The sequence below is a fragment of the Streptopelia decaocto genome (assembly GCF_964273445.1).
Source record: "Streptopelia decaocto genome assembly, chromosome: 13".
In the NCBI taxonomy this organism is placed as follows: Eukaryota; Metazoa; Chordata; class Aves; order Columbiformes; family Columbidae; genus Streptopelia; species Streptopelia decaocto.
This window is the reverse complement of record NC_138668.1, coordinates 1,527,564-1,555,084: the sequence shown is the minus strand read 5'-3', so window position 1 is coordinate 1,555,084 and position 27,521 is coordinate 1,527,564. Positions and strand designations below refer to the sequence as shown.

The window sequence follows — 27,521 nt, the reverse complement described above, 5'->3', positions numbered from 1 at the left end:
GCATAGGCAAAAAAAACCCTAACAAAAAGAAATCCCCTTCTGCCCTCTCCTCTCTTCTCTTCTCATCTCCTGTCTGCAGCAGCTTGGCCTGAGCAGCAGGAGCAGCGAGCAGGGCAGCCAAGCTCCGCACCGCTGGGGAGTCCCTGAGGCTGAGATGAATCCCAGAGTCCGGGATGTTCCTGCCCCACCACAGTGTTGGCCCGAAAAGCCTTGGGTGAGGCACTTGAACCACAAAAACCCTCTTTGGATGGTCCCGGCCCAGCTTTGTACACCACGGCAGCCGGCCGAGCGCTGTAAACCAGCCTGTTCTGGGGCAGATACTCTGCAAGCACAGGCCTGAGGGTTGAGTCACCAGCGAGCAACAGGTGGCATCGCTTTTGAGTAAAAGCAAAGGAAAAAGGCTTTGTTCAGCCGTGTGCTCGACTGAAATCTGATAGAAGAAGATGGAGACAAGCCCTTGCTGGGCTTTTGCAGGACTGGAAGTACATCCATGCCCCTGCCCAATAATTAATGTTATTTTCTGTTGCCTTTTACTTGATTCAGGAACACAGAGCATCATTCTGCAGAGCTGCGTAGGAGCTGCAGTGCGTTGCTCTGCTCCCCTCTCTCGGCCTGGATAAGTGGGAGCTGCATCTGCTCCTTATGCAGAACACTTAAATATACTGACTGCCAGTACATTTGAGTACTTTGGTAGGAAAATTGGGGCAGAATGAAATCGTATGAGTTGTACTGGGTGGTTGTCTTATCTGGAATGAGATGAGGCATCAGTCATAGACTAAGATTGTATCCCAGTGAGGTTCACATCTTGGAAGAGTCATCTGTATAGTCATCTGAAGAACAACAGTTATTAGCAGAAGTGGCTCATTGTATTGCAGTGTGATTAAAATGTGCAGAGAGAAAATTGTGTAGTAAATCCCTGGATATTTTTTTGCGTACTTTATCACTTAAAGTTTGGTTCATTTGGTAGAGGAGATACCAAGCCCACCACCTCAGTCTGGTGTCTGAAGGTCAGTCTGGCCACCTCCCCTCCCATGCACGGGGCATAATAATGGTCAAGGATGCAAACTTCTCACCTATCTCCTCTGTTTGCTGGTACTTTATAGATAAGCTCCTTTAATGCTACATGTCCAGAGGGGTAAGGTTAACTGTTCCCGAGTGGTGGAACCTCCTGTGGTGGCTCCAGCTGGACACACAACCCTGGGAGGTCTCTGCCCAAGCATCTCTCTGCTGTCAGCTCAGTGCCTGAGATCTGCCTGCTCCTTCGGTCCAAACCACCCGCGGGGTCTGCTCTGCTTGTTATTCATTTTTAATTTGTTGTTAGCTCATAAGCCTGCTAATTCATATCAATTCCTTTAATTTTCAAAAGAAATTGCTACAAGGTTAAGATAGTACCAACACAGGCTGTTTCCTGCGTGCTTTTAATCTGTGTTTAACCATTCTGAAACAGCGTCGTGGTGGACTGGACCATGCATGTAAAACAACCAAACAAAAAAGGAACTGATTAGTGTTTTAACTGCGTGTGTTGTGATTTCGTATACTCAAATTCAGCTTTAACTTAAAAAAATCTTGCGTTATGGATTTGAATATGCCTTGACAGCCCCAAATCCTGCCTTTTTGGTCTCCTCCAGAAGCCTTTTGTTGGCCGCCGGTCTTGGGGGGTGTGTGGCACATAGCTCCCGGGGCTCTGCAAGCCAGGGCGATGCACATCGCACTTGGAAGAAGCCCCCCAGTTGCCTTATGCCTCCACAAAGCCTTTTAGAAGCAAGTCCTCACAGCCAGGACTTACGAGATAGGAAAACATGCGGAGGCAGGGCGTGAAGCTCGATGGGCTTTTAGTCCGCGCCGCAGTGGCCCTCCTTGCAGTCTGAGCAAAAATTTGGTCTTGGACTTAAAATTTCCTTAAAATTTCCTTAAAACGGTTGTTTGACAGAAACTTGGCATAGCCGGGTCCGCAGAGCTGCCTGTGGAAAGCAGATTGTTTAGTGCTGGAAAAACCTCTGACAAATTCCAGAAGCTACAAATTTGGGTTTTGGAAATGGTGCTCCTGGATGACATTAATTTCGTTTCTCTTTGTTGGATCCGATGGTGGCTCACAAGGATGCAATCAGAGGCTGGTAGCCGTCCGTGTTTGATGTCTTTTGGGCCACTTTCACCTCTGGCTGGAGCTTCTTGACTATCGTACGTCTCCAAAAGCCATGTACCATTGGTGGGGTGTGCGCTGTAGTGAGCCCCAGCAAAGCCAGCCCAGCTGAGGGTCTTGGGTAACAATAAATTGGAGACTATAGATTTTCTGGCCAGCACTCCTCCATAGAGTGTGATGGAGCCATGCAGCCACAGTTTAATATTAAACTGCTTGAACGGCTTTTCCCGTGGTGTTTATTGTTGCCAATGAAGGGCTTTGAGTACATGGGACCAAGTTAAAACTGGCTTCTTCTGAAACCTTTCCTGCTGGTCCTTTGACAGAGAACACTTGTGTTCATGTGGGTGGCCAGGCAAGCAAACAAGTACCTAAAATGAGCTTTGGAGCTCTTGGTGTTGGCGGCGCTTTGTCAGCCTGTGGACCCGCAGCCTCCGCAGTGCAGCCCCGTCCTGTTCCATTCGGAGGATGAATTTTCCCTTTTCTGTCGGAAATATGTTTTTTCCTTAGGGTTTTATTTCTTCATTTTTGTTTGGTTGGTTTTTTGGTTATTTTATTTTGCGTCTAGATTTTTATCTTGATAGTTACAAAGATGGTTCTGTTCTAATTGCTAAAAAAATGACACATTCCCTGTAGCCAGCAGCCCGCCAGACTTTAGGTGGGCTGTTAAAGCTTTTGGAGTGGATCCTGAAAGCTGTGCATCTCTGCAGTTTAGGAATGATGCACTTATATTTTTCCGACAAACGCAAAAGGTGTATTTGCTACATTATCCCATCACTAGAAATGCAATAAAATACTGTAATGTTATTGCCACTGTCCTTTCTGTTCACGGAACTCCCGTTGAAATCGAAGTGGGGGGGTTTGATGGAGAGTCCTGTGTTCGGTGCATGATGTCCACCCCAGGTCATTTGCACACATATTCACCTTGGCAGAATTATAGCATAATTTCAGTTGGAAGAGACCCTCAGGATCGAGTCCAACCATAAATACACTTCAGCTAAAACACAGCAACAGATATTTAAAAGCCCTCTAAAGGCATACTTCAAATGAAATGGAGATCAGACCCAAAGTCCACCGAAAATGGTGGAGAGGCTGTAGGGTTGAGGGACCTCTGGATGGGCCCTGCTCTCAGATCCTAGAGACACCAGAGCAAATTCCTGCTCCTGTTTAAATTCATCCACGCCATGCCAGTGAAACCAGGTGTAATCCCGGACTCAAAAGCAGATTTTAGTGGCAGGATTGCCTTCAGTCTGTGATAGTGAGCGTGGTCAAGTCCCTGCTCAGCTTCTCTGTTGTGTGGAGGGGAGATGCCGGACTCCTCGCCATCCTTGTTGGGTTTTTGTTTCGATTTCTTTGCTGGAGTCGTTCTGCTTTCTATAAATAACCACTGCGGCAGAAGCTGCAGCTACCGGCCTTGCACTGAGTTGTCCTGAGCGTGGGCTGCCCTTGCTGTATCTTGGGTTTTTTGGGAAATTATTGCTGAAAAGCCTGCGTTTGTGATGCTGAGGAAAGGGGAAGAACGTGTGAGCTGTCGGAAAGCGCTCGCTGTGAGCTGGGAGAGCGGCACGGCTGGGGTGCCGTCTGCTTTTGGAGCTGCCATCGGAGCCTCGCGTGGTCTCCCAAACGCTGGGAGAGGTTATCGAGAGCTTTTTGCATCTTCTCAGGATTCTCTCCTGGGCGAGGCACCTCACGGCTGCCTGGTTTGCACTCTCTTGCACAAAAGCTGTGCAGATTTCGACCCAGCGCTGTTGCCAGCATCGCAGGAAACGAGTCACTGTGGAGCGGTGTCCCCAGGGTGAAGACCAGCCGGGTGTATCTGTTGTACTATCTGCATTATACAGCACCAGTGTTTTCCCACTGCTGCACGCAAACCTTAATTTACACTGTATTTAAACATTCTTGCTGGAAGGCCGGTTTGCAGAGACCCAGGAGAGCTGCAGCTCCTGCCGAAGTCAGCTGGGGCTGGGCGTGATGTGCATTTGCTTCCTTCTCGTTAAATTCCTGGTAGTCTTGTTTAAAAGCTCCGAGTTTGGCTGCGCTGCTAACACGCTGTAGTAGCCAGGCCAGAAGAATTGCAAGAAGGGTAACAGCTTTAAGTATTCTTGTTGATTTTGTGGTAAAATTTTGGTGGCTTTGAGGAGTGGCAGAAGTATAGAAACAGGCAATTAAGTGCTACCTTTCGGGTCATCAGTCTTCTACATGTGCAGGCTACTGTGTTGTGGATGTCAGATGCAGAAAGATCAGGTCCTGCTCAACCCAGAAGAGCCCCCTTGCACACTTCTGCAAAGCACATCTGAACCACTGGAGATGGGCTGGAGATGGGCTGTACCCAAAGCAGAGTGTAGCACGGGGTGATGACAGAAGGGCGATGGGTGCTCATCCTCAGAGTTCACAGTCAAACTTGCAGATGTGTGTGTAACAGCTGAAGATCAGCCATGGAAACAGGAACAGAAGGGGGAAAGGCGGAGATGGTGCATTATTTCTGTCACAGCAGAAGTTCACGGTTGGGTTTTGGGCGCAGGGAAGCGATGGGGCTCCCTGAGCCTTGTGGGAGAAGGTGCCTCAACCAAGGAGGTGAAACAGCGGGTGGGACAAAATAGATGTCATTATTTCTTCCTTTACTGCCAGGAAACCAATTACAACCACAGTTCTGCTTGGGCAGTGTCTTTTACAAATGTGTTTGCTGTACCTGCAGATGAATTTTCATAAGCAATATTAACAACATTTCTGTGAACGTTTCTGGAACGTGTCTGCTGAGAAGACAGGGTTAAACCTGCACACTCACACATATATTCAAGCATATCAACAGTTTTCATTTGTGGAGAAGTTGACGTGTGGAAGTGTGGTGGGTTTTACAGAGCACCCCCGATGCTGGGAGATCTTCTACTGTCATCAGTGTAGGCCACTTCTCAACGTCTGCTGTGAAGCTGGGGTGGCACATGCTTTTATTTCTGTGATTTCTGCCTACTTGGGCTATTTAAGATTCTAGGGCGATTAAGAACTAAGTGCAGTTAAAAACTATTTGAAGCAATTTGTAGCATATTCTAGGTCTAAACTAATTCATTAGTTCCAGCACTCATGCTAATATAAACCAGCATTTATAATCTTTGGGGTAATTTTTGTGGTTTTTGGCAGCTAAGGTCTTGGTGTGTAAATCACCCCTCCTCGGACGGGGCTTCCTCGCCTTGTCACAAGTGTCATTTTAACCTGACACATCACTGTGTGTTTTAATAGCTGCCCATGCATGATAGAGACAATATCTCTGCGTCTTTGGCTGCCGAAAGGCCGTCAGGTACGTGCATCACACAAGGCACACCCAGTTTCTGCTTCCATATTGATATTTTCAAGGCAAAGATTTTTCTTTTGTATGCAGTTTGTTCATTGTTTTTGCTTTTAAACCAATGCCATTTACTGAAGAATGGAGTGTGAGGAAATTAGCTTCAAAATCATTCAAATTCTGAGAGAATTTTGCACAGAGGCTGATTGGGTGGGTGGGAATGGGCTATTCTGCTAAATCTATACATTTTATTTAATAAATTTCCAATAAGACTGGATGTACAAGGAAATAATTTATTGTTGTCCAAGAGTAAACAGAAGAAGCCTTTGTCTCCAGACTGTAGAACGCAAATTTTGGAAGACTTTAACATCATACATGTATTTTGATTGAAGAATGAATGATTCTGGATTCTTCCTTAGCATATCTTGCACCATGTCTCCTTTTCTGTATCTTTTTTTCCCAGACTGCTGCGGGAACAGTGGATCAGAGCCAAATACGAACGGAAAGAGTTCATTCACAGCGAGAAGCAGGAGCCTTACTCTGCAGGTAGACACTTCGGGCACATAAATTTATCCATGTCCAGCACCTTCCATATTTTTCATCTCTGTTTATATGTTCTTTATCCTGAGTGTTGCTCATGTCACTAAGTACGAGGAGAAAGTGTGGTCTTTTGGGAAAGATCCCTCCTGTGTATTTGTTTGGGAATATTTGGAATGTTAATGCCTGATGGAAATAAATAGGTTGTCAAGGTTCTCTCTGTCTTCCATGGGTTGTTCACCAACAGCAAGTCAGATAAAGTACCAGTGAGTTTGTTTCTGGTAGAGGGAGGCAGGAAGCTGCGTTGAAATAGAGATAAGGGTGTTTGTCTCATCAAGGTGACTTTTGCTTTGGAAAGATGAAGTAGGATTATTAGCATGGTTTGGTTAATGGTAGATAAGCGTGCCTGGTCCTCCACTCTTCCCAAATCTCCGTCTTTCCACAACACTTCAAGAGTGACGGTGGCCTTGCCAAGGGCTGGTTTGGAGGAGCAGAGGACTGGACAATTTTCTTGCAGAAGGCCAGAATCTGACGAGGAGACACAGGGCTTGGCCGTCTTCATTGTGTGGCTGTACCAGCATAAGGACTGGCATGGAAGTTCATCAAATTAGCTGGGGTTTTCTTTACTATATGTAAGTGGCATTTAATTTTTTCTGCCTTTTAAGTAGTTGACACCAGCTATGTGCTTGGATGACTCTGGGGTAATTTCATTAGCAAAGACCGTGTTACAGATGAAAGGTTAAAATATTATTTTCGTGCCATTTTTCGAGACTAATAATAGGCAGGTAGCTCCAGCAGTTTGCTGTTATTAAAACCACAATTAAAATCTGATCTCATGTATTCTCAATTTCTGTTTAGAGCATTTCTGCTCTTCTATTTTTGTATATATTGAGGCGTGCACACAGTGTGTCTGTGCTATCCATATTCATATATAATACAACGTGCACGTTTTTATTTTACATTTTCAAAGTGGTCTGCTGTAGTCAGACATTTTCTATTAAAACAAAATAGTTTGTTTTCTTGGATAATTTTGGAACATATCTGCCAATGTGTGTATAGTGCTCACCCAGGAATTACATTTCCAACTTATACCGTGCAACTTCTAGATATAAAAACCCAGATTCCACTAGGTACTTCAGACAAATGTGTAATTTTAAGCACATGATTAGTCCTTTCAGCTCCAGGAAGAGTGTGTACCTGGTTCAAGTGAAGTAGGTGCTTCAGCGCTGTGTGGGAAGAAGGGCAGCGTGTTCTGAGCTCTCCGGAAAATATTATAGGAAGAGTTCAAATGAGCATTTATTTCTAGCACTGTGTTTTGTAGGTGTGCTTCAGTAATGTGGCTGCATAATATTTAACTGCGTGGTGAAGCGATAGGGTTTTCTCCCTTCTCTTTGAAGTTGAAAAGCTGTTAAATGCCGAATAGAGGAGAGTGGGGTAAGCCGTGTTAATGAGCAGTGCTCTCGAGGGGAGGGGAGGCAGGCTGGTGGGCACCTTGTAGGTTGTTTATGAGTGCGTTTGGGTTGTATATGGTCTTTGAGAATCGTGCCATCATTAAAATCCTTCGTAGGAGCTGTGCAAATGACCTGTGCAACCGGGATGTGATTTGTTGGTTCTTCTGGACAGTAAATTCAAAGGGGAGCTTTGGCCAGGTGGTTCCTCCTTAGAGTGACCAGGTTGGTGTTGCAACAAAACAAAGCTGGAGGGACACACACCGAACTTCCCGTGCCAACTTTTTCCTTCTGCTGAACCACGACGGTGGCTGCACACCCGTACTTCACCCGCGACAAACCGTGCTCCTTCCTCGGGTCTGCATGATGGAACTCGGTTGATGATGCTGCTTTCAGATCTTGGATTGTTATACCAGCAGTCGGTTGTTTCCCAGGGTTGTGGCTTGAGAAGGAAACCCAGAGAAAACCCTGTGCCTTGGAGAAAGCAGCACACATAGATCATAGAATCATTTAGGTTGGAAAAGACCCTTAAGATTGTTGAGTCCAACCATTAACCTGACATTACCAAGTCCACCACTACACTATGTCCCTAACAGATGTTCCCATGTGTGTTGGGACAGTTCTTGTACCGCTGGGGTGAAATGGGGCTGTTCCATCACTGTGTCGTACATGGTGCTGGATCTTTTCCCAGCTGGTGCAGACCTGTGCCACCAAAGCTGGTCTGCGCCACCCTGTCCATGAGCCCTCCAAGACAGCCTTGCAGAAGCAGCTCAGCCACCCAAAGTGTCCCGGCTCTGCCCTTCTTGCTGCTTGCAGGGGTCAATACCACTTGCTGGCCACACCAGTGGCTTGGAGGATGGGGTGGACCTCCATGGCTGGGAAGCGCAGGGGATCTGGGCCATTGCTTTCCAGCTCCTGAATGCACCGAGGTGGGACTGACACAAGGATCCTTCCTGCCCACCCAACATGCCGTTTGTGTCTCACTGGAATGTATGTATATCTCTTTTTCTTTCTAATGCTTGGACCATTTTTTTTCTCACCATTCTGAATTCCCTGGAGGGGTGTTAGATTACCAGTTTCTAAGCATGAAACGTTTTAGTGCTAATAGAGACGTCAGCATCCATTTTCTCATGTTTGAAAGATTTAATTCCACTTTCCAGTCTCAGGGGCAATTTTGCATTCTGATATTTGTTCAATAATTGCATAAAAAATAAGAAAATGCTGTCTTTGAGTAGTTTCAAGCAACAGCCTTTTCCAGGCAGCCTGACGAAACCCTGGTCAGAAATTCACTGTCTTTCAACAAATCCTTTGGGGAGAGACTGTCTGGAGCCTGTAGATGCCAAGCAGAAGCTATCGCAGCCCAGCTGACAGACTGAGGAGAAATGAGTCTCAGGACGGAGGTGTCAGATGTGCGGGTCAGAGCCAGGGTGGTCACACAGGGAAGGAGGATGCGGCAAACTCTTCAGCTGCTGGCGAAGAGTATAGATATCATATAAATAAGAGACGGGGAGAGGGATGCAAAGCCAACAGCCGCCCCCCGAACTGATGGGGAATGTCTGCCTGGTGTGACAGGGCGTGATGCAAGGGAGCAGAACCAGAACTGGGAAACAAAGACACTTTGCGTGTGCAGAAGGGCCCAGTGTGGGCAGTGCTGAGCGTTTAAGCTGGTTCTTGAGCCTTGGTCTGGAGAGGAGCTGTGGTCATAGATCCGTGGTCCTGGCTCGGTCCTTGCTTTAGCTGTCCTCTCTCGGGGATGCTCTGTGATACACGCAGTCGTGGCCATTCACCCTCGGTAGAAGATTGTAGTGGAGGTTCCTGCAAGGGAATTTTGGTAGGTTTTCTTGCTCCCCCAGGAAGCCTTGGAGCCCAAGCCCATCTGCTGTTCACAGCTTCCAGCTCCTCTGCCCCCAGTTAGTTTTTCATACTCTGATGGTTTCATTCCTCCGAAAGAGCCGTCGTTAATAAGTATATTAGCACCATTGATTTTAGTGCAAGGAGTCAGTTTTAGTTCAGATAGTGCAGGGAGATTAGTAAAACAGTGATTAAATGCTTCGTTGATCCACTATCCATTCTTAGATACACCCTTTTATACATTTGAGCTCTTAATTCAGCTGTAGTATGAGCTAAATAATTTGTTCTCCCTAGCCAGATTTTATGTAGCAAAACATTATTTACACCCCAGCAATCCCAATTAACGCCATGGTCCGTGTCCCGCTAGCAATGCGTTTGTTTCACAATGGCACAGAATAATACCGGTTTTAAGACCCTCACATTAACATGTTTCAGGTTGGCTTTTATCCTTTCTGATAAATGAACTGGCTAAATTACTGTCAGTCTCCAGCTAATTATCCCTTTTAATGGAGTTTGATGGGACACGGGCACTGAATTCTCGAAATGGAGGATGGTAGTAATTGCCATCAAAGTCTGGATCTGGATCTTGGGGCAACGGAAAGGTTTGATAATTTTTAAAAGGATTTTGATGAATTTTAAAAAGCTTGGACATTTTCCCCTGCTGTTGATAGGCAGCAGCTACAGCAACGCTTCCTGCTGAAAGTTAACTCATTTGGGTGCTTTTAATTCCTCTTAATCAAATGGATTTATTTTAACCAAGGGAGGCGTGGAGGAAGCAAAAGGAAACAGTGTTTGCAGGGCTGGAGCATTATATAATTATAAACCGGTCAAGGTACAGCCGCTCTAACGCGTCTCGGGCCACAGACGGGAGAACGGAACATGCGTGTGGCCAAGAGAGGGCAAAATGGAGTCGTTTGCTCCTTGAACTTGACTTGGGCTCCTGTCGACCCACCTCGTCACCGCCAGGAGGAATCGAATCGGGGCCCTGGGACGAGCTGGAGCCCAGTTTGGGAGGAGTTGTGGGCAGAGAGAACGCATCTTTGGGTCTTTGCTTTAGCGTTAGCAAATGAAATGGGGGAGCTCTTAAGAACAGGGTGTTTAATCTCTTAATGCTCGTCAGGAAAAGTGGCTTAACCTCACTGTTGGGACACGAAAAAGCCTGTCCATGGGGTGGATGTGACGGGTGCAGTCGCAGAGCGCTAATGGGTGTCTGCAGCAAGGGACAGAGATGCCAGGCTGTGCAAAAGCAGCTGCCACCCCGTCCTTGAAAGCATCGCCTGCTAGTTCAGCAGTGATTTATGGGCTCTCAGACCAGGGTGTAGGTGCTTTCCCTCAAGGCACAGGATAAACTGGGCACAAACAACAGCTTCATTGAGTGCAGCTTTCTGCAGCTTTGCTGCAAATGCCGCCGCCTTGTGTTTCCTATAAATAGGCCAGTAAATCTTATAGCTGTTAATTTATCAGATGGCAGAGGAGCAGTCGGGAACGGGAGAAGGTTCGCGGTAGGGTACAGCTGATAAAAGGTGCTGCTGCCAACTCTGCGCACCAGTGCAATTCCCTTGCAGTAGGACTGGGGAATAGTGGTTTTCCCTTGCTCACAGCAGATGCTTTTGCACCTTTCATGGTGAGACATTTGCTTCCCAAAAGCATTTAGGATGGGAATGCATCATTTGCAAGGGAGAAGGATAAGAAATGCCAACAAACATCACTGCTTTCATTCTCAGTCATAGGAAGCTGGAGCTCCCCAGCTGATGTAAATTGTCATACGTCCCATAAAAACAGCAGAGGAATGCAGATTTACACCAGCTGAAGATTTAAACGCTGTCCTTTGGGGCGGAAGTTGGAGAAGGCCGTGATTATTTGATTGATAGTTATATAGCTGGGTTGGATGGACTATTGGACTGTAGGGTGAGATAATATGGTGTTAATGCAACCTTAGGTGGCCTGAGAGCTTCCACTGGAGCAACTGAGAAAGCTAGAAGATGCAGGCAAGGTTTTGGGCGTATTAACAAAGTCAAAGATGCTTGAGGCTTTAGCTTCTGTTGGCTTGTATTCCTGTGTTTATACGACTATGGACTAGATGTTATTGTCGTTATTCAGGGGAGCTCTAGGTTTACCCAGGTAGTTACAAAAGGCAGTGCTTGTCCGAAGGTGCCTATTTGCTTGTACTGTCTTCTGTCAACACCCTAAAGATTACTTGGCTTATGTGTTGTTTTGTATTTGTCTGCAAATATGATGGCAAAGAAATTATGAGACATGAAAGAGTACCCTAAAATAGTAAAATCTGTTAATATGCACTTTCCATTCCATGTGGTTCTTGCATAAATTGGGCAGCATTCTGAATTAATTTTCCCCTGCACTTGCACAGTTGGAAGGAGCTCTGGCTGCAAAGCACTAGAGAAAATGCATGGGACATAAATATGTTCTTTCTCAGTGTTAGGAAGATACCCTTATTAGTTCAGTCTGGCCTGCAGTGATGTAATGCAGTTTATTTTGGGCCTGACCAGACAAAGCAGTGAGCAGCGTTGCAGTTAAAACTCAATTGCTTTAACGGCCAGACTTCATCCTTTGATGTCTCTTACCCCATTTCAGGACCTACATGTGTCAGAGTGACACCAGCTCTGCTGTGTGTTGGGTGTTTTTTGGTTTAGGTTGGGTTGGGTTGGTTGGTTTTCGACCTCAGAAGCGAAGCTCCTTTCTCCTGCTGCACATGCTGCTGAATTACAGGGCTGAGCAGCGCCTGGAGAACAAGCCTAAAAGGGCACAGGTTTTATTGCACATCAGACATCCCATAGCACAGCAGAGAGCCTGCCAGGCAGCCGGAGCGAAGAAATAAAGCATCGGCTTAAGTGCTCCTGGTGTTGTTTGGTAAGGGGTTGGTGCAAATGGTCTTCGTAGTTCCAGCAACCCCAGGGAAGTTCTCCTGGCTTTCCCCAGGTGAAGGTCTGTGGGTGGCGAAGGTGCTGCTGCGCTGGGCACCACACAAATGCAAAGCAGGATGGCGGCGCAGCTGAGTGTGAGGCCAGAGCAGGCAGGCGCTGGCTCCGTGGAGAAAAACGGGGCAGTGCCACTCCACAGGGGTGGCTCTGCAAAAAGCAGGGATCAGGCTGAGTGTGACACGTGTAAATTATCCCATTGCTTTATAAGCAAGAAAGTGTAGTTTAACAACTACAGGGAGCTACATCTGGCTAAAATTGTCTAAGATGCTAAAAAGTCAGAGGAGGAGATGGACAACCAATGCTCACGTGAGCTTTGGTTCCTTAGGAAACGGAGCTCGTGAGAGCACTGAGAGCAAAAAACACATGATAAAAGCAACTATTTCAAAGCTTACCAGCAATAACTCGCTGGGCTTTGTGTGTACCATAGGACAGAATGGTGGTGCAGAAGAAGGTCACCTGTCCGGCTTGCCCCTCGGCAGCTCGGGCGAGCTCGGGGTGCACCGGAGCCTCCCCCTGCCCCGGCGGGCATTTGGCTGGTTTGGGATTGGTGTGTGTCTGAAATAACCTGCCGTCCTTTCCACGCTGTTTGAACACCGCTGTGGCTGCCGCTGCGGGGGCGGCTGCGCCTGCCCACGGTGTAACACACCACCTCTCCTCACAAGGTATAGAAATCCTTCAGCTTTTTATTTTCCCACTTCCACCTTCTCTCCCTTCCCCCCGTCCCTTACACGCTTACAACATCTCCTCGTGATAAAAACAGCCTTTGGTGTCCACGCGGGGCTGAGCGGAGCCGCCGGGGCTCCTCCTGCCCTTTGTTCCCGGGGCTGCGGCACAAACCCGGGCGCAGGTCCCGGGGATGTTCGGTCCCCGAGCGGATCTGCTGACTAACGTGACCGGCTTTGCAACAGGGGCTGGGAGCCGTTTGTCACCCGGCCAGAAGCACTTTATTAAGAAAAATCAGTTTATAATCTCCGCTACCCATCCAGTGCTTTAAGCGGTGGAGAAATCACTGCAGAGCAGTTGCAATGGTTTGTACTAATGTACCCAAAGCCTAGGGAAGGCCATGGAGGCATTTCTGGTGACAGCAGCGAGATTGGAAATGTCGCTTTATAAACAGTAAGTTACATTAGACTCTGGTTACCAGAATAAGAGATTTGGAACCACATAACGCTGCAAAGTCATGTCACCTTTAAAGCCCAGCCTGAATTATGTGTCTGTAAAGTGAATAGTACCATACAAATAACAAATTAATTTTCTTCTCATTCTGTTTTTTTACTGGCAAGTTTCCCATAATGCCAGTGACTTGCCTCTTGATTTACACCATATATAGAATTTCAGAAAAAGCCTAATTATAACTGGCTCTTCTGACATTTTTTGAGCTGAACTTCTGAAAACACTGGCTACATGTGTAATCTTGATCCACGGATCTCCGTTTTTCAGGAGTTTCTGTGACTGTAAATCTCTATTTAACCTCAATGTGCATATGGCTGATGCACAGAGCTGTCAAAACCTTTAGCAGGCCTTGATCTTAGCCCATAGAGAGGAATTTTCAATATAAAGAAATCAGTTAATTTATTTCTACTTATTAGCCTCAAAGAGGAGCTGCTGCTTTGCTCTGACTGCTTTTTAATGTCACTGTTATCTGATGCTAGTTGTAAAATGGATTAAATCCTCTTCTGATGCTTGAAAGGCTCAAGTATTAGAGCCGGGCTTTGAGGGGAGCTCCAGCGTTTGCTGCTGCTGTCCCGCTTTGATGGGAAGTGCTGCTTTTTGTGATGCGGGTGCAGCACGCGGCGGGAAGATGCAGCTGGTGCGGGATCTGCTGAGCATCCCTTGCTGTGACGGGCTCTGTGCTGCTGGCGTCTCAGCTCCTCTCCTACCCCTGCAAGCAGATCCCTCGCAGCCCTAGAGGTTGAAATGAAAAACAATAGTAGTGTGGCTAAAAAGCAGCAAAAATCAGAGTAGCCCAGTGTTTGGTTGAAAATTGATGCAGAACTTGGCGAAGCAAAGGTTTGGATATGAAAGAGGAGATGTTTTGTGGTAGGAAGTCGTGACACCAGTTCCCTGCAGTGTGCTGGTGCTTGGTGTGCACGCTGGGATTGCATCACTGCTGCCTTCTGTTAAATCACGGTTTCCAGTAATTTCCCAGCAGCCGGTTCCGGTATTTGGCTGAACCAAAGCACCAGGTTTGACTCTTACCGGATTTCGGCAAGATTGTGTTATGCATCTCAGTGCTCGAACCTGCCCTTGTCTGTAAGGTCTTGGCTGCTCAATCCCAAAGTCTGGCTGCATTTTCACTCTCCCCAGCTGAAACAGCGAACAGTTCCTCTGCTTGGTGCTGATACCCCCTTGCAGTTGGTGTTTGTACCCGGGGGAGCTGGAGAAGGTGGCTGGATTTGTGTCTGAATGAGGAGCCCAGGGCACAGGGATGCTGCACCTCTTTGGCACGGACATCTGCCCCATCTCAGTGTCCCAGGGTGTTAAATGATTTGGCACTGCAGTGTGCAGGGAATTTGGCTTCTTGGCTGAATTTTGCAGCCTGCTGGGAGCTTGGTGCTGTGCAGCTTTGCCGATGCATCTCCCATGGTCATTGGAACAGCAGGGAGCGTGGCGGGGGGGATGCGAGCGGCCAGGCTGGGTGGTAGCAGGGCTGTAGCCCTCTCCGAAAAGGCTGCAGACCTCATCGCTGTTTGCATTTCAAGCGAGTATAAGAGCATTTTTTGCATTTCAAGGGTGTGTAAGATCGTTATGCACGGATTGCATCCATGCTCAGACTGCTGTACCAAAAGTGGAGAAAGAGCGTTTAGCAGAGAGGCGGGTACGTGAGCGGATGGAAATTGCAAATGCCGAGTGTCTCCCAACCCAGTATCGAGGTAACAGGAGGCCGATGTGCAGTTGCCAGGAGGGGGTTAAATCATGAGCATCCCTCCAGGAGCAACCTTGCAGGGCACAGAAACCTCCTTCTCATGCTGCTGGGGCACAGAGAGGGCTCTGTTCTCCGGGCGCTGACCTCAGCCGCCGGCCGGGACGTGAGTCATGCGGGAGCCAGGCTCGGCGGGCGCTGCGCCCCGCGCTGCCGCCCCGCACCCCAAACGGGCTCCACCGCGGCCGGGGAGAGCTGTCAGACACCTCACTTAGCGCTGGGGACGGTGCTGCTCACAGCACACGTGGCTCTGGAAGAAAAATGAGATGAGTGAAGGAGGAAACTCTATGGAGAAGTGTGTTCAGCTGAAACAGACAGGACACTGTTTGCTGATGCTCAGCCTCCTCTTCATGTCTTTCCAGTATAATCCTGCACTTAACATTACACAACTCCCTGTCAGGACTTGCTCCAGGAAACCTTTCCCCATCCTCTCCTTGGAGGTTTGAGGGAAGTGGAGTCATTGCTTTAAAACAAACGGCTACTTCTTCCTCCTCCTCCTCAGCAAGCCCTGACAGCGCTGCTGCGGGAAGCGGGTGGCGGGTGATGCTTTGCAGGTCACCTCCCCGCAGCCTCAGCCAGAGCAGAGTGAAAACTCACAACAGCCTGTCTCCAGGGTGAATAAATATTGAGCCAAATTGCCTTGGAAGGAAAGGGATACGCGTGAAAAAACCCACTAAAGAAACCAGCAGCAGATATAATCCCAGCCGAGTGTCGGCATCTGCTGCAGCATCAGCAGTGGAGAAGGTGGGTCCTGCTCGGCCCTTGCTCCAGGTAGCACCTTTGCAGTACAAATGATTTACTCATCAAAGATGGGCTTTACTGCAGGAAAGACAAGGCGCATCAAAGAGCTGTTTAACAAACTGAGCTAGGGAGGAGGATGCACCTGGAGGTCACAGTGTGTTTGTCTTCTTACTGTTTCGTCTCCTGCAAGGGGCTCAGCCCGTGACAGGGTCCCACGTGTGGCATCGTTCCCGTGCCAGGATGCGCTGACGTTTCAGCGGGGTGAGGATCGTGTGACCAGGACCCCGAGCAGCCGTTGGTGCCTTCCAGGAGCGTTTGGAAGCGCTGATTCAGACTCAGTGCAGCCCTCTGAAGGACTAATGCCCCCTCCGGAGCCTCCCTTACAGCCCAAAGAAGACGCTGTGCTATTTCCCAGCCTTGCTGAGGAGACACCACATAAAGTTGCCACTGAAAGGCAAAGGAAAAGGCTCTAAATGCAAAATCTTTCCTTTTAGAGATAAATTTGGTGCATTTTTTTTCTCCCTCTCTGTGCTATGGCAAGAGCCCAGCCACTCCTATTATGCTCTCCAGGAAAGTCATGAATGTTGCAGTGACGAAGTGATGGGGTGGTGATGGATCTTACAGATAGCTGCTACAGGAAGAAAAACATCTAGCAAAGAGAAATACACTGATGCCTTCAGCTGCCGTAAGGTGTAGGAGCATTTAGGCAGCCAAAAATTGTGGACAAGGACCTGTGTGTCCGAGCTGGAGCGGAGGAGGAGGAGGAGCACGCTGGGGAGGGGGGTAGCAGCACCATGACCTGAAGCTGGATGCTCACAGCTAGTTTAGGATCCAGCTGTAATTTTAACAGCTGGTTCTGTCAAGCTGCCTTCAGCACAGCCCTGATCCAAGCTGCTATAATTAGCCAAAGAGCAGCAGCTCTCATGCGAAAATCAAAGCAGCAGCAATGCTGGAGGCGGGGAGGCGGAGTGGTGTGAGGGGACCTTGCAGGAAGGGAAACGGGCTGGCCCATGAAATTTTAAGTAGTTGGGGTCTGGTCTTTTTTTAATCCATCTAAGCACTTTGTGCAAAATGTTTGGTTAGGTTCTATCCCCTCAACAAAGCACACCTAAGAAACGTCGTTTCATTTCGCATCATCCTTAACGGAAATACCTACATTTGTCAACCCAAATCAAAAGCGTTTCATTTGTGGTCAGCCCGAGGTCAGTCGTGTTTGCTGAACTTGCGCAGTTTCTCACGGGGAGATGGTCTGACCCCTGGATTCCCGTGTGGCTGAACGCGCTGCCCGTGGGTTGGGATGTGCTACGGATGCTCCTTGGAGATGCCCTGAGCATCTGAGGGTCAATCCACCCAGTGAGTATAGGCTATAGGATCAATAAGTGTGTGAAACACCCCAATTATAATTAGCATGAGTCACTCCCGTCCCTGAGCTTTCCTTATTTGAGGTCAACCAACTTAAAATGCTCTATTTCAATATTGCTCAGGCTGCCTGTTCCTGTAACCTTGGGTTTTTACAGTCAGTAGATGGATCTGTACTAATTGGAGAAAGCTAAACAGAAGCATGAGGCTGGTTCTCCATGTTTTTGATAACAAACATTTAGGGGGAAAAAGAGGGCAACCATCCCTTTCTATTTCCGATGGGTTATGAGGGTAGTTCTCGGTGTCCCGGGTCTCCTGGTGTTTCTCAGTGTTTTTATACCGTGCACGTTCACGTTCCCTGTGCAGTGACACAGGACCAAAAGGCTGGTGCATCTTTCTTCTGCTAATGAGCGAGTGACTAGGAAGCAATATGATAACAAAGCACATGGAAAATGCTGATTTCATGGCAACGTGTCCCAGCTTAATTAAATTTCTGTTAAAGAAAGATCCGTTTAATGTTGGAGACCTGCGCAGGGCCAGGCAGTTTCTGTCTTTCACCAGATATATAGTCGTTTTCCAGAGCGAGGTCATGTCTTTCTCTGGAGTTTGCTGAAGATGTAGCTGAGCCTTAGATCAGCTTTGACCACGAAGCACAAGAGTGTGCTGATCCCTCTTTCTGACTGACACCAGCCTGTCTGCATCTGCATTTTCCCCCTGCAGTGAACTCGCCTGAGTTTTCACCTTGCAATGTGATGCAGCAGCAGAATTGTCCGTACCCCAGCTCTTGGCTGCTCACGGTGCGGTTGGGCTGCGAGGTGCCTCCCAGCTGGTTAAATAGGACTGATTTCAAAACTTCGCTGCGGTTGAGGTGCAGACACAGCAGCCAGGTCCATTTTCATAACCAGGGCAGCCCTTCAGGGAAATTATTTGTTGCTGACACACTGCATAACCATATATCCCCAAAATACCTAAAAGACGAGGAGGCTGCTCAGCAGGGAGAGCAGAGGCTGGAGGAGGAAATTTTAGTATAGCAAAATCGATGGAAGTTTTGGTCAACGATTTACTGGAACAGAATTTCGCCTTGATTTGTATAATTAGAGGAGTTCGTAGAGTGGGATTGTGCTGCTCCAGGGGATGGGGGGTGATAGTTTTAGAAAACACAAGATGTGGAAATGTCCTCGTGCAACCAGGGGGTTGTGGCTGCGCTGCTGAGTGTCCTCCCTCCACAGCACAGCTGCCAGCGCACCCCACACCAGCTGATTTCTGCTGCAGCTGTAAAACCAGCAGCCAGGAGAGGAGCAGGTCCTAAATGGAAAAACCTCTCCTTTCCCTGCATAAAGCAATAGCTTTGGCTGTAAATGTGTTGAACACTCCAGAATAGACGATCAGGAGCTGTTAGCACCACAGCAGATGTGCTCGAAACCATTTGGATTTCTCTTCAAAGCAAACAAAGAGAAACGTTATGTGTGTGTGAGGACGGGTTTCCGTGATTTATGGCTTCACGGCAGTGCTGCCTGCGTGAGGGGAACGCTTTATTCCGGGATGCCCCAGAGACAGGGTCCTAAACCCGTCTGAAGTCGCTGGTGGACTTCTCTGCTGACTTCTGTAAAGCTCTGTTGGGGGATTAAATTCATCTCATCCTTGCTTGGATCGATCTATGTGAGCAGCTGCCCAGGCTGAGATTTTAGTTTATTGGTGTAGCTAAGAAACCCATCTAAAACCATTTTGAGCTCGAAGGATGTTTTAGTCTGATCCCATAGCTGTGGCTTGAGGCTCCGCAAGCTGCCGTATGAAATCCAGACCTTCAGGTGGTTCTGGGTGCTTTGCAGTTGTTTTGAGCTGAAAGCTCAGCAGCCCGTAGGTTGGCATTGCCCATCTGCAGTGCATGTTGAGAGCGAAAAGGCTCCTCATCCCCATGTCTTTTGGGGTCTTGCTGCTTTGCTTTCTGTATAGAAGTCGTCGTGGTGGCAGCAGTTCCTCCAGGTGCCAAGCGAGAAAGCTGCAGCTTTTGCGTCTGTAACTTGAAATGGCTGCGGTGAGGACTCTTTGGGGTGGTTGTGTCTTGCTCAAGGGGGATCCTGGTCTCTGGTTTTGGAGTAGTTTTGCTCTCAAACTTCAGCTTCTGACAGCGCAGTTCTGCATGGATATTATTATGACTTTGTTTCCTCGCCCAGCTTTTCAGCCGGATCAGGCTCTGAGTGCATTCAGTGCTGCTAAGTGGGATGAGCATCACACTGGGAGCCTCTCAGCTTTTATCTGCCTTTCTATAATAAGAGACTGGCTTCAGAAGATCCAAACCTGAAGGTTATTTACCTGCAACTGGATTTCTCTCTCTGAGCAGCCGGCAGCTCCCAGGTGGGGATGCCACTCAAAAAGGAAACTTTTGATTTCCGAGTAAAATTAGATTCCGCATCCAATTCTCAGCAATGCAAGCGCAAGACTTCCAGTAAAGACATTTTCTGTAGCAAAGGGTTTTAATGTCTCCCAGCAGATACAATCGAATTGCACTGCAGCATCCAACGATTATTCTTATCTTTAATATGTAAACACTTGCTCAGTAATTAAGTTACCATGGAAGTTGTACTGTATCGATGGTCAATTATAAGATAAACTGATAAAAGGGAGGATGTGGCTGTGTTCTCTACAGTGCACGCAAAACCTGGTATGCCTGCAACAGTCAGGTGAACACTTGGGAATGGTGTATTTTGATGTTTTCTCCTGCTATTGGTTCCCATGCAGTGTTTGCATGGGCGGTGAGCGCTCACTGGGAAACCAAGAATCACTCTTTTAAAAGGGGGTTTCTTGTCTGCCGAGTGTCCCTTGCACCACCTCACGTGCAGTTGCTCGCCCAGCAGTTGTCACCTCCTGCTACCTTGATTTCCCACCTTTCATCCCGCTGACGGCTCCGCGGAGGCATCTCTGTGTCTCATTTCTGCTGCACTTAGTGCGAGGGGCAACGTGATTCCATCCAAGATACGATAATACAGTCATTCATCCTCCCAGAAGGTCTTTGTCACCTGAGAGCTGCTCCGTAGGGAATCATAACATGTGATTAAAGAAAACACTTAAAAACAGCTTAGGAAGCTGGATTAGGTACATGATCTCTTATTATGGCTGCTTTTAGCTGACAACCCAGTGAAAGAAGGGGGGTCTGGATTACATGGGGAAACATCAGACCTGACGGGAGTGTTTTCTGACTGTTAGGCTTAGTGGTGTCATGTACGATTTTAATCAGATTTAAATAGTGGCAAACATCACAGGCTTAATGGATTTCAGCTTTATTATTGGGGCTTTGCTTAGAAGCAATTTGGATTTTCAGCTGTGAGCCAGCACTGTAAGTGTATTCACGATGACATTAAGAGGGACTGGAAATCCAGGGACCAACCTTGCATTTAAATACCACATGCCTATCTGAGTATGGGGACAGACATCTTCTTTCTGTCAGCCTCAGGATCTCGATGTGTTGTTGAGCTCAGCCCCATGTTTTTTCCATAGAGACGATGTATTTGGCTCCATTTCATGTATTGATCCCAGCAACTGAGTAGCTGAGCAAATAACTTTTTCCATTTCAAAGGCTTTGCTGCTGAAGATGAAACAAGATGACAACATATTTTTGCAGTGATCTGGATAGTTTGTTTTCCATGCTTGGCTTCAACCCTGAAGTTGTCTTACACATGATCTAAAATGGTCCCTGTCCTCTGGTTTAGGGGGCCTGGGTTGCTGTCCTTGACCTTCCCATGGCAACACTTTGTCTTGGCTGTGCTGGTTTGGGGTGATTTGTATAGAGGAAAAACAGTCCCTGAGACACTGATACGTGTATTTCTGCAGAGCCATGGTGCTGCCTCCAAATCCGGTCGTTTTGGGTGGCTTTTTTAGCATTGTGGGAGAAGACGCCTTGCAAGACATCAGTATTGAAGATGGTTTTGTAAAACACGTTTGCCTTTTCTCAGAGGATTGGTAACAGGAAACAACCTTGTCCATCCAGCACCCAAGGACTGACTCTCTAGAGCTGTCAGGGACATGAGTTACCATTTCATGATGGTGCTGGAGGTCTGTCCCGCTGGTCGGTGCTCCCGGTCCTGCATGAGCAGAAGATGGGAAGAGGGGAACATCGATGCTTTCCAGGTTCCCCTTAGGAGTAGCTTGTGGCAACGTTCTCCTTGTTAGTAAAGGAACCGTATGTGTTCCAACTTCTCTGTGTGTTCTGTGCCACCTAAAAATGACTGACCTAAGGTTTCATCTTCTTCCAGCTCTGGGCTGGATATTGATGTTTTCCCTTAGAAGGCCAAGGAGATGTCTGTAAGGTGTTATCTCAATCATCTACTAAATCCTGGCTTTCTGTCTGATGTAGCCATTCAAGCGCTAATTGCCTTTGATTAAGTCAATCATTTGCGGAGTGAGTGGGTTAATTGGGTATTGTGGAAGCAATCAATTTAAACAGCCGCTTGTATCCATAGCTGAGGCTCTACAATGCAGCAGGACAATAATTGTTTCATGAGCTCCTGGAAGGCAGCAGGGGCAGATTGGGTGGCAACAGGAAAGCCTTCTCTGCAAAATAGCCTTTAGGAAGGGTAATTTGCATGCTAAGTGCTCATTAGGAGAGGACTGATTGGTTAAGAGCTGGGAAATTCTCTCCTTAAAAACATGTGCTGAGAAAACGGTTGGTGTGGGTGTGGGTGTGGGTGTGGGTGTGGGTGTGGGTGTGGGTGTGGGTGTGGGTGTGGGTGTGGGTGTGGGTGTGGGTGTGGGTGTGGGTGTGGGTGTGGGGTGTGGACACATGGCAGAGCTGGGGCTCTGTTCCCTGGTTGGGTTGGTGTGAGGAGCATGTGTTGTCTTGGAGGGGGAGAGAGTTGTCTTAAGGGAGGATGGAGGGAGATCACAGTGAGAGTGTGACCTGGGCCGTGCCGGGCAGCCACCCTGACCCGAGGTGCGCCAGGAGCTTACCTGCCAGGTGTGCTCCTAGGGGCAGAGGGGTGATGGTTCTAAACTATGAGAGGGGAGGTTCAGCCCAGACATGAGGAAGGAATTGTTTACAGTGAGGGTGGTGAGAGCCTGGCCCAGGTTGGCCAGAGAGGTGGTGGATGAACCATCCCTGGAGACATCCCAGGCCAGGCTGGACGGGGCTCTGAGCAACCTGAGCTGGTGAAGGTGTCCCTGCTCATGGCAGGGGGGGCACTGGATGAGCTTTGAAGGTCCCTTCGACCCAAACCACTCTCTGATTCAAAGAGGCTGGTTTGCAGGACCGCTAACCGCGTTCCTGTTCGCCCCAGAGGGAAGGATGCCCATCTCGTCACCAGCCTCTGCCGTCCCCTCCGCCTCCTGCATGTGTGGTTGCTGACATTTCCAATCCACCTGTATCTGCACCGCTGAACATGTAACGAGCAGGAAGCGCGTTTACCCGGAGACAGCTGCGGAATCATTTGTCAGGGCGCTGTGAGCTCCTCAGCCCGGCTGCAGACAGGGAGGAAAATCCTAAGCAAGGTCCTGGTCCTGTGCAGGGGAGCAGCTGAACCTTGACTACAAGCTCTAAATTGTTTGACCAACCTCAACACCACTTGCAGGGTCCCTTGTGTATGGGAAGGGTGAGTTTGTCTCTGGACGGTGATGTTTTCACTCCATGAGAAAATTCAGTATTCCTTTTTTTATGATTTTTTTAAACTGGAATGCAAACGCTTAACAAATTCAAATGGAGCTCATTGAAATGTTTTGCTTTGGTGCTGGTGGAATGCTGCAGGGAGAAATATTACAACGTACAGCAATCAAACCAAACAATTTACGCTGACACAGCCAAACAAAAGGTGTGCAGTTCTTTTTGCAACACTATTCAAAGTCCAGTCCATAGGAAAACCTTAGAATATGCCGCCTTCTCCATCCAGCCCTCTGACTATGGGCAGTGTGGTTTATTTCAGAATAAATATCTTTCAGACTCTGTTTTAAAAGGAGGTTGTGACATTGGTGTCAATGGTGACGCAGGATGTCAGGGATTTGCCACTCAGCTGCTCCAAATAATTATGCAATTCCTTAACCTTGCAGGAAAAGCGGGCACATCATCTCCACTAAGTACCTATTTACCGTTCTGCTTTAATTAACATCTTACAATGTTAATATAGCAGACTACTCCGCTTCTGACAATCAGAGAAGTGGTGATATATACCCTGCAATTTTAGCAGCAAAGTTGTACAGTTATATTTAAATCTTCTCCAAAGCTCTGAATTGGGGTCAAAGCAGTTTAACTGCTTAGTGGAAAGAAAATCTACTTCTAAAAGTGGAGCTGCCCTGCCCGAACTCTAGGAAAATGTCATTTTTCTTGGGTTACTCATGCAAGTAATTTTTTGCTCCTATTTTAGCCTTTCATGTTTGTCTTGCAGTGAGACATGGGGGCACAAAACAACAGAGTCGTGCATTTGGGCTCAGGTGTCGTGTTGGCTGTTGCTGTGCATGGTTTTGGATACGCTAACGTGTTTCTGCTGGAAGCCTTGGACCAGGCCTGGTTTTACCACAGGAAAACAGGCAGCTCTGATGCCTCTGTCAAGGTGTAATCACAAAATAAAGCACCAAAGGTACAAAGAGCAGATGTGGCTTAATGCCAAGTTTATAATGCTTTATGTAGGATGACAAAAACCAAAGTCCATACACTCTTTTATTTTCTTTTCCCCTCCAAACCAGTGGATCTGATTGTCCTCCTTGCAGGAGAATATTTTCTTCTCTGAGAACAAAGGCTGAAACTGTAAGAGTAATTTTGGGTACTTCTTATAATCCACATTCTCAGAGACCAAAACCCCCATCTTTAACTAAGCACGGTAAGGGCTTTCTGAGGTGGGGAACTAACAATATCCCTCCTCTTCAAAAATGGGGAACTTGAACACATTGCTGGCGGAAGTCAGAGGGAAAGACGGTGTCTGCGTCAGGTTGTCTTGATAGAAAATCCTCTCCCATGCTTCCTCTGTGGCCTCTTGGGCAGCGAGAAAGTTGGGCTGGAACAGCACCCAGTGGGTCCTGCTGGTTTCTGGGTGCCTGGCTTGGAGGAGCTCCCGACACCAGATCGACGGAGCTGGCACAAGGCCATGAAATGCCACCTTTTGGTAAACCAATGTGGTGACCCTGCTTTATTTCCCCTGCAGGGTTTTAGCTGTGGTGACGAAGTGAGTGTGGAAGTTCCTTGTTTTACCTTGGAAACTACGTAATGGGTCAAAAATACCCGTTTGGTCCGTGTGATTTCAGGTTATGTCGTATGCCATTTGTTGGCTAACTTTGTCACAATCACTTGGTGGGTTTTGGTGGTGTTTTTTTTTCAGGTGTCACAGGTTGGCGCCAGAATTGCCTATAAAAGCAAGCAATTGGGTTTTCTTCTTGGCAGGTGGCTGAAGTGGTGCAGAAAACTTGACAATTATGTTAGGTGATGTTAGCAAGGCAAAAGTGGTATTTCTAAAAGGTACCCATAGGTGCTCTGCAGCAGGTCTTCACCACGCAGCCCTTTCTACAGTCATGGTTGGGTGCTGGTGATCAAGCAGGATGATGACAGGCAGCCACATCCCTTGTTCTTCCCCTTAGGAGAGGAAGCAAACGTGTTGGTGACACGATGCTGCGTGGTCCAACACCAGCCATGAGCACGTGTTGTCGGGCTAGCGGTTGTTTAGCTTCAACATAAGCAGAAGAGCCCTCGTGGAGGTCTGGGTTTGGCCAGACACCTCTAAATATGAAGCTGTTACTAAGGCAGTGCAGCCCACAGAGTTGAGGAAGAGATGGTTTAGTTCTCCGATTCCAGGGCCCTTGGGTACGAGATCTGTTCCCTGTTTGGCCTCCTGCAGTTCTGTTTCTCAACACCTTCTCCAGCTGTTGTCACGGTCCTTTAGGTCACGACGTTGGGGACACGTCTCACCCATGCGCTGGTTGCCCAGGGAGCCTGGGTGGGTTCACGTTGGGTTCATGGTGTTTCGCACCGATCGGTGCTGACAGGGGTGTGGGCAGCAGGTTGGGGCAGAGCAGAGGAACAGGACCTGAGGATGCAGCCCCGGAGGAAGGAAGGAAGAAAAAGAAAACAAGAAAACAAAGGATTTATGAAAACCCATAGCGAAGTACAGTGACGTTAGCAGCTGGTTTGGTCGGAGCAGGCAGACGCTCTTTTGCTGAGGTGATTGGTTGGGGAAGAGCCGAGGTGGGAACTACAGACAGGGATAACAGTATTGTGTTGGGTTTTTTAATTCGTCCTTGAAGTGGAATTTGGATACTGTGTTTTGGCACAAAAGGTTGGATGGAGAAGATCAAAAGGGTGAAATGTCCCTATGTAAGAGCACGGGGGAAGCTGGTTTCCCAGCCTGGCTTTGACACTGGCTCACAGGCTTGTCCTGGGCAGCTCACCAAACCTCTCTGCGCTTCGCCCTCTTTGTATATGACCCTTATGATGCTCATCTGCCAGGGGTAAGCATTAGGTGGACTTCACAAATTTGCAGTTATTTGAGATCCTCTTTGGGGAAATGCAGAGTAATTTTATTTTTCACCCCTTAAGTGTTAAGGAAGAATCACAAAAAATGTGTTGTGGAGGTGAACAAGTTTAATAAGGAATGCCTGCAGCATCCTTCACCATTCAGCTGTTTGTCATGAAACACTCAACGAATGGATGAGACCCACAACCAAGACTCATGGGGCTGAGCTGCTCCGAGGTGGAGCTGCCAAGAGCCGAGCTCCATGCCCAGTGCTCTGCTGGACCCAGCAAACCCCAGCGGGGATTTCTGCAGGAAAATATCACCTTTCCTTCAGCATCACCCTGTGTTTGCGTTTGGAGATGTCCATCTCCATCTCCTCTCTCTCCTCCTCTTGTTTGGCATCACCATCCTTTCCTCCAAACCGAGCTCTCTCCAGCCCCCGAGGAGATGTTGCTTGTCCCCAAATGTCAGGCATGGAGAGGCTCTGAAACTGTCTCTGCTGTTCGGTGGAGTGAGTGGAGATGGCTTTTGAAGTACTCTCCTGTTGCTCCAGCTGGCTCGGTGTTAAAAATCAGCACCCTTTGGGAGCAGAAACTGCCTGTCCTTGGTTTCTAAAAAGCGCATTTGGAGAGCAAGCTGCTCAACGTTTTGCCATTCAAGAGAGCAATCAGCAGCCGCCAGCCGTCAGAGCCCCGGCAGCGTCTCTGGCTCACGTTAAGCAGATCTCGCATTTCATAAATGTATCAGCCGAGCATCACCTCCTGCCTGGCTGTCTCCTGTCAGAGAGACATTATTCCTATTCAACCCGTCGTGTTCAGCCCGCTATGGGGTGTGAAGCGTTTTTGCTGATAGGAGCCTGGCAGGTAGCAGCATCTGACTCTGAATCAGCCAGAGCTTCGGTTCCCTGGCAATTAATTCCCATTGCAGCGGTGATACCAGCACATCAGCCGGGCCCTTCCCACGCCGCTGTCAGACGTGGATGCCCTTGGCTGGGTTTCGGTGGCTTTCTTGGCTGCTTTGCCTTGTTCAGGCTTCAGGTAATCCTGCTTCTTGTGGGTTCTTCTCCTTCTGACACAAGTGCCCTCCAATGGGTTAGCTGTGTCTTTTTGCTGGGAAAAGTACAGTGCAAGCCCACAGCTGGGATAGGATTGAACTGATGGACTGGATTAGCTGGTTCTGCTCGTGGCTTTGGAGAAATCTCTCCCAAGGTGGGTGGGTGGACCAGGGAAAGAGCTTTGGGGTCGTCATTCCCCTGATGTATCTGGTGTATCTGGGCTGGTGTACGTGGATACAGGTGCCAGTGCACGTGGGTGATGATGCTTCGCGGGGGTGGAGAGGGCTGGGAGGTGGAAGGATGAGGCGGACAGTGCTGGTTTCTGTCTGCATCCAGTTACCAGCCCGTTTGCAGGCCCGTGTGCCAGCCATCGGATGCATTGGTCAGGTTTACGATGCTCTGGTTGGCGTTCAGCGTTTGAGCAGCACTTTGCCATTGCACTCATTCGTTCATGGCAGGTGTCGATGGCTTTGCCCGGTGTTCAGTAAAGTCTCTTTGAGGACCCAGAGAAAGTATTTGGTGTAGGATTTTGTAAGTCCACATGTAAGTGTGTGTGTGTGTATATGTGCATTTTTTCTTGCTTTAGGTTTTTATGTCATGGGAATATTTCTATATCGCTTATACCTGTAGAGTCAGTGCTGAGGAGCTGGTTAAGGGGTTTTTCTGCACCTTTTCATCTGTGGTTAAATCAATCCTCTATCAGGATAGACAAGTGAAGAAGCAGATTGAATGGGGAATGTCTGCACACCCCTGGTTTGCAGCAGGCAGGTAGGGAAGAGGCTTTTAATATGCTACTGGACATATTAAAAATAAAAACGTTTAGCTACTTATT

The 27,521-nt window shown here is 48.1% G+C and overlaps 1 protein-coding gene across 1 annotated transcript in view; it reads left to right on the top strand.

Moving 5' to 3' along the window:
* Positions 1 to 27,521, top strand: part of ADAP1 (ArfGAP with dual PH domains 1) — a 53,200-nt gene that overhangs the window by 14,924 nt on the left and 10,755 nt on the right. Inside the window, exon 4 of the mRNA XM_082064259.1 lies at positions 5,878 to 5,960. Within this exon, the coding sequence (XP_081920385.1) occupies positions 5,878 to 5,960 (83 nt within the window). The remainder of the gene's footprint in view (positions 1 to 5,877; positions 5,961 to 27,521) is intronic.